Source organism: Cyclopterus lumpus, chromosome 1 (assembly GCF_009769545.1).
Source record: "Cyclopterus lumpus isolate fCycLum1 chromosome 1, fCycLum1.pri, whole genome shotgun sequence".
Lineage (NCBI taxonomy): Eukaryota > Metazoa > Chordata > Actinopteri > Perciformes > Cyclopteridae > Cyclopterus > Cyclopterus lumpus.
Genome location: NC_046966.1, coordinates 12,452,283 through 12,459,434, shown reverse-complemented (window position 1 = coordinate 12,459,434; position 7,152 = coordinate 12,452,283). Strand labels below are relative to the sequence as shown.

The window sequence follows — 7,152 nt, the reverse complement described above, 5'->3', positions numbered from 1 at the left end:
AAGATGTTAACGTGGGCTCTGGGACTATTTTTCTGACATGTTATATACAAAAGAAGTGATTGTATAATCAGGAAAATTCTTGGCAGATTAATCTACAATTTATTGTATATTATTTGCAGCCTTAGTTTAAAGAGATCTCTGGTGTACATATTTGATCTCAGTTTCCTCACATAAAGTAAGATGTATTTACAAATACAAAATAAATAGTATAACTAGAATACAGGCCTGTAAAAAGCTTTACCTTAAACTTTAACTGTTAAAGACATTGAGACAATTGTAGATAAAGTAGCAGAAAAGAAAGCTGGAAGGGAAATAGTGTGAACAACATACTTTGATGAGACGTGAAGTGCAGGTGGTGGCAGGTAAATGATGTGGTACAGTGGGGATTAAGATCATTAACTACATCATGAGGCCTCGACCACCTCCGTGGCATTCAGTATGTACAGTGTTGTGAGGAGAGCCACATCGAAGGGGAAACATCATATCATCATCATCATCAACAACAACAACAACCATATTTTACTGACAAATATGTGAAGATAGAGTGAACGGTTTGCTCCGTACTGTAACTTGTAACAACCACGTTAAAATAACTGAAACGTGTGTGTGCCTTCACACAGTTGGAGCAGGGAGGCGAGCAGGAGTTCTCCTCGTGTCAGGATGTTCAATGTTATCTTTGCCTTTCTTTTTCCTCTCCGAGAGGGAATGGATCGGCCTTATGTGAAGTCTTTGGACACAGCCTCAATGAAATTGGGAGCTGACATGAGGATGGTGAAGGTGCAGATGATGGAGAAGACTGAGAAAGCCACCAGGCATAACCGATCCACCACTGCCGCCGCAAACTTCCACTCACTGCAGATCGCCTCTCCCTCGTCATGCTCTCGGAAGCGCCTGGCGATGTACTGCACTTCCTCCAGGATCCTCGAAATTTCCGGCACCTGCTCCCGCAGCAAAGTCCGCGTCGGTTCCGAGTGGTTGTCGTGTGGGGAGGAGCCGTTGAGAAGACCACCGCCGCACATCACCACACCTGAATCAGTGCTCGGTGGGAAAGCCGGGTTGTCTGCGCCCATCGAGCGGTAGCCGAAGTACAGGTTCATGTTCCCGTTGGTCGTGGTCGCCTGTCCTGGTATGGTGCTCATCTGAATGCTGCCGGAGCTGGTATGGTGCGCAGGATGGTGGGAGTACTTGTGGTCTGTGGGGCAACTGGAACTCGGAGCGGTTTTATTTTCCTCTCCGGGTTTCTTCATGCGGAGGAACCAAGCGCACCAGTTAAGTAGGATGACTCGGACCTGGATGAAGAGATCAGATAAGGCATTGAGATTGAAGATAGGACACAAGGAAAGGAGAGATCTGTGGGTCATAGACCAAAGTATGAGCAGCAAAGTCACATGAAAAAAAGAAAGAGGGGCAAGGACGTTTACAGAGAAATGTAGAACTTTTACCCTGCAATCTTCTGCCAGTGTGACATTTGTTGCGGTTGTTGTAGGGGAATATTATTTAATACCTCTATTGTTCAATGTGAATAATCTTTTAATGAGGATTTATTTTTGTGTTTTCACACAATCCACGATTAATCCAGAGCTTTGACAAATTTAGTATAAAATAAAACCTGAATGATATAAATATATGCATATTAACTGCCCGGTTATCACAAAATAACTGTGCTGTTGGTGGACACTGGCTTATGATGGATTATTACAGACCGTCAAAATCAAGTGTTGCTAACACATACGTATAGGCAACAGCGTAGATGGGGAGTACATGTACCAATATGAATAAGTTGTGTGGTAGTATAGTCCACTGGCTAGGGCAATCAGAATTTGCTGATGATACATTCTTGGGTTTGAAAGTTAAATGGAAACGTACCCATTTAGGCATTTTCCCTCCATGGGGGTCATGGTGGTGGAACTGCAGTACCAGGACTGTTACCACCACAGACAAGCCCACGATCATCATGGTGCTGGCAAAGTACTGAGCTGGAAAGGAGAATAGCACAACAATGTCCATTAGGAATAGAAAACAGGGAATACAGTGCATCAGTATCATTTTTAATAAAGAAGCTCATGTATCTACATGCAGTACAAGATGAAACATGAGAGGTAGGCATAGTATTTTTCCATCACTTCTGCTTCACCTGCAATGTGTTAATATGTCTACTCCAATAAAGGAAAATGTGCTAATGGCTGCGTTTGACAGTTCTGGCAGATTTTAACATCGGCCAAGGAGGATGCTGAGGGAACATGGGGCTGACCCCCTGAACTCCCCTTTACAGATGTCCTTTCAAGATATAGCTGGAGCCAGGAGCTCAGCTTCAAATAAAGATTGAAAACAGCTAGTCTCGCTGTCTGAAAGAAAAAGCCTCAAGTTGACATACAACAACAAGCCAAACAAGCCGTAGTCTTTGTGCAAAATAAGATAAGGGATTAGGCTTCTGTCTGTGGCTTTACATTGACCAAACAGACATGTTCTCCACTCCTGACAAAGAAAGTGTGTATTTTTAAACCTCCTTCAAGCTTTTAATGTGTATTACTATGACTGAAATGTTTGGCAGATAAGCTGCAGATCACTTTGTGATAAATCTAAATGTTTTTTCTTCCTTCTTCATCACTTTGAAAATCACAATGAGCAATAATTGGAGCAGAAAAGTGTCTTACCAATCAGAGGAACGGAGTCTGAAGTGGCAGGCATGATCTCTGCTACCAATAACATGAACACGGTTAGAGACAGCAGCACGGTGATGCCTGGAGAAAGACAGAAGAGCAGAAGCACAGAGGAAACGTTCTTTCATCACGGTCTTGTTTTCTCTTAAATGGTGACTTGAGAGTTCTCAAAATAAATGGAGCTGGTTGCTTCAAAATAGGTGAAAACAGCTGTGGATTTATTTTGGAATATTCACTCTGTTCTACCCTCGAGGGACAACTTGCAGTTATATATGTACTCGGACCCTGTCTTTCTGAATGTCATTTCCAAAGAAGCTGACATTTTCAGGTCCAGGTGATTAACTTTGCTGTGTTTATGATGGAGCTTTTATTTGTCTGCTAATGAGTAAAATCCAACTCAAAGGCACATTAACAGCCAGTCAGTCAGCATTAGCGTAGAGCAATGACAGATAAAGGGGTTAGCAATAGCGTCGGGATTCGCTGGGCCGGGATCAATCATCAAGGCAGGGGAGAGAAATACTTTGTTGTATGATGAGATTCATGAATCAGTGTGTGAGTGTGTGTGTGTGTGTGTGTGTGTGTGTGTGTGTGTGTGTGTGTGTGTGTGTGTGTGTGTGTGTGTGTGTGTGTGTGTATGTGTGTGTTCTGCCTTGTACCAAGTGAGATCTTCTCTCCAGAGTCAGCGGGCAGCAGGAAGACCAGCAGGGCCAGACCTGAGATGAGCACACAGGGGATGAGCAGGTTGAGGCCGTAGTAAAGTGTCCTGCGGCGCATAGTGACTGTGAACGTCACATCGGGGTATGGCTCCTTACAGCAGTCGTAGTACAGCTCATTACGTTTAGCCGGCACACCTGGGGGAGAAATGAAAAGGTGGGTCATACACACAAAACTTTAATAAAGGTTCAGCTCTAGGTTCTTCTTGGCTGAATAAGACCTTGTAAAAAAAAATGTCATTAATGTGCAGCTGTGGCTACTGATTGAGTGCTTGCAGTGACAGTAATTATTAATATATATTTTTTTACATTATTGGTACCAGTAAATATGGTTGAAAGGTCAGGTTTATGTACACTGTTGGTATCTTTGGAAGAAAAGGAAAAATTGTGAGTCAGATAGAAAATTAAATGATTAATGCTCCCCTGTTTTTATTTTATCATATACAGACTCAATGACAGTTTCTCCCAAATCCCTCTAAGATGCCACTAAATCTACATGTTCTTTCTCTGAAGGTTCAGATTTAAACTAAGCACAGGTATAGCCAATGCTGAACATGTAGAAAGATTAAGATTTTACCATTAATTAATTGTGAAAAGCAGCTTGTCGCTAACAAAACAGCCAATGCACTCTTGCCTAAATTAATACTGTACACAATCATGGCGTGATTTAATCTTTTATATAAGGTAATAATCCTCCAAGCACATTTTCACCTTTTGTATAATAACATATTTTAGCTGTTCTAAAATCCTTATAAATCACAGATTATTGTGGTTTGTTGTCAGAAGGACAGACCGAGTGTTTTGAGTCATAAGTAATGTTTTCTACAGCTAATTTAATTTCCTTATGGAAGCTCCCTGATTGAGAGCAGTCTTTGTGAACACTGACTAACTGGGGTTTGTTGCTCTTATAGTCACATCCATTGTGTCTGATGGACTTTACAGCCCAACATCAGCAACAGTTCCTTCTGTTAGGCAAGGCCATTGGTTTATACAGCACACGTCATATTGAATGTCACTTTACAAATTGCATAATTAGGGAAATAATAGTAAGTTAGTAAACCCAAAGCAGAGACACAAGTTAAGTTATAGGCAGAAGAAAACAGACTGGTTCCCATTTTCTTAAAACAATGCTTTCTCATTTGTAAATTAAAATTATTATTTGTGGATGTATGTGTTCCTCCTGTCCATATTGGCTGTAAAGAGATCCTTTTCTTAAACCATTTTTTCTGATAAGTGATACAAAATCCTGAGTCCTTGTTCTGTGTTTAAAGGGGAATTCCACAGATCTCTCCCATCAAAGTCTATTTGCAGGTCTTAGGGAGAACTACTGCAATGTCTAAATTATGTTGTGGCTCTAGACGGCGCTGTGTGAAGTCCAATACATATCCTAAACTAAAGTGATGCACTTGAGACGGTGCCGGTTCGGTCTGAAGGATAAAAGTAAAAATAATAAATAAATATAGAGGTGTGGTGAGACAGAAGTGAGCGTACCAGACCTCTGTAGCCCGTTCCTCATCTCTGCTTGATGCTAGCGGCTCGGGGCTACACCTGCTCCGACTAGCATAACTCACACAAATCTCTAAATTTTGGTGGTCAAATTGCATTGTGGGTAGTGTAGGAACCAGGTTTGACAAGGAAGAAGAATGCATTGAATGAAAAATGAGGATACCTCTGGCTCTCATTCATTGAAAGAGTACTCTTTTAAGAAGGCCTTGAAACACGGTCAGATTAGGGAGAATCAGGGATTCCTTCTAGGTATGCGTGACACCCCATGTTCTGTGTTTACCTGAAGAACAATTAGTAGCCTTGAGTCGCAAGACATAAGTGCTTGTATGTGGAATGAATGATCATAAGTTGAGCAAGAGGAACAGTAAAGATATGTGTAAACTTAAATGACCTCACTATCTCTCCACAAACTATCCTCAATCATGTATTAATTCCTAATGCTCACCTGTCTTGTTGGCATATTTACATTATGCAACTTATCTTCCCCGTCCATCAGATCAACAGAAAAACAATGTCACCTTGGTCCAGTCAAGTCAAATAAATCCAAAAACGTGTGTGCATTTGTGTTTATGAGAGCCATTGTGTAAGAAGATGAATAGTATGCATGACTTTGATAGATTTCCTACACAAAGTTATTCCAAAGGGGACTATAGGTTGTGTGTGTGTGTGTGTGTGTGTGTGCGCGTGTGCACGTGCATGTGCGTGTGTGTGTGTGTGCAAGTGTGCATGTGCATGTGCGTGTGTGTGTGTGTGTGTGTGTAATGGAATGGGAATGTTCTGAGACACTAGGACTGTGTGTTCTCCGCCAGTTTGCCGGCTGGCTGTGCCTGAATTAAGTGAACCATCATGGGCCAGCTGTCACCACACACACCCATAACCCACCACTCTCCATTTAGCCGGCCAGCTGGGTACACTCACTTTGTCTTTTTAGTGTGTCTGTGTATGCGTGTTTGAATGTAAATTATTCTGTTGGTCTCTTATTAACACCTAAACTTGTGGGCTCTACAAATGTGGGCTCTACATTCCCACACATGGAGAGAAAAAAACAGGAAATGAGAGGAGAAGAAAGAGTCACATAGAGAAGGAACCAGTATGCTTTGTTATCAATAGAGACAAATAAACTGAGAGGGAGTTAGAGAAAATAAAAATATCAAGAGCATAAAGACTGGCAACGTCTAACCTGCTCTGTAAGGGAACACAATACTCTATCTTGTTCATGTAATTTGTAAAAAGAAGTGTACATACAACAGGTTATGGGGCTTATGTGCCCGACTATTTCTCTCTTTCAGTAACCTCCAGGTTTCCTGTTGACACCATGTGGGTGTTAAATAACAAAGAAAAAATGTTGGTAAGATCCTGCAGCGAGCCCCATTAAAACACAAATTATTGTTTTCACTTCAGCCTGGTTAGCTTTTTCCGTTTTTTATGATGAGCTAAACGGTTCCTGGCCTTAGCTTTTTTTTAAGCCTACAACACAGACACAATTGTAGCAGCAGCTGCAGCAGCATTTTACATCAGTGTACTTTTTTCTTCTTACCAACAAGATCCCATTCCCCGTTGGGTATGTAGGTGGAGATGTCCACCTCCATCAACTGGAGGTCTAGCAGCCAGCCATTGTGGGTCCAGGAGCCAAACTTCAGGTCACACTTCTGCACATCGAATGGGAACCACCGTACATCAATGTAGCAGGTACTCTTCAGGATGCCTTGAGAGAGGCACTAGGGAAAATTACTTTTGTGCTTTGCCTAATTAGTTTCTAAGCAAATTGATGCATCAATACATCCAATTGCTCTAAAGGTCCCTATAAAAGTGTACCTTTTGTGTGTTTCTTTTTTTATTTAAAGAAAGATATACAGGGTGATTTATTGGCAAATCATACACTAAAATACCTTTATTTTTTATCTATAATTTCATATTTATTTATTTTATCAATTTTCAGTCACTTAAAAATCGTTATTTTAAAGGAAAAAAGGGACAAGTTGTTAAAGGATTAATTAACCTGAAACATGTTAACTTTAATGAATTAATAGTTAACAATAAAGTAATTGAGTAATCATAATACTTTTTTAGATTTTTAAGGATCTCGTGACAATTATAATCTTGGTAAGTTACCATTACTACTGAGCTTCCAGGTGGCACCTAGAACTTTTAGCTTGTGCGTTAGGTGACAGTCAGGGTGAGCATGATAACAGCGAGGTTGATAGTTACTATGATAAAGATAACGATGTTTCTAAAAAATAATAACTAGGACATGAGAACAAAGAGGTAAAATG

General features: G+C 40.9%; 1 protein-coding gene across 1 annotated transcript in view; it reads right to left on the bottom strand.

Annotated features, from left to right (window-relative positions):
• Nucleotides 1–716: 716 nt before the first annotated feature.
• The window catches only part of LOC117731385 (neuronal acetylcholine receptor subunit alpha-7-like), a 28,307-nt gene continuing 21,871 nt past the window's right edge, over nucleotides 717–7,152 (bottom strand). Inside the window, exons 6-10 of the mRNA XM_034533714.1 lie at nucleotides 6,417–6,584; nucleotides 3,317–3,511; nucleotides 2,655–2,741; nucleotides 1,867–1,976; nucleotides 717–1,289 (exon numbers count right to left, since the gene is read on the bottom strand). Coding sequence (XP_034389605.1) covers nucleotides 717–1,289; nucleotides 1,867–1,976; nucleotides 2,655–2,741; nucleotides 3,317–3,511; nucleotides 6,417–6,584 — 1,133 coding nt within the window. The remainder of the gene's footprint in view (nucleotides 1,290–1,866; nucleotides 1,977–2,654; nucleotides 2,742–3,316; nucleotides 3,512–6,416; nucleotides 6,585–7,152) is intronic.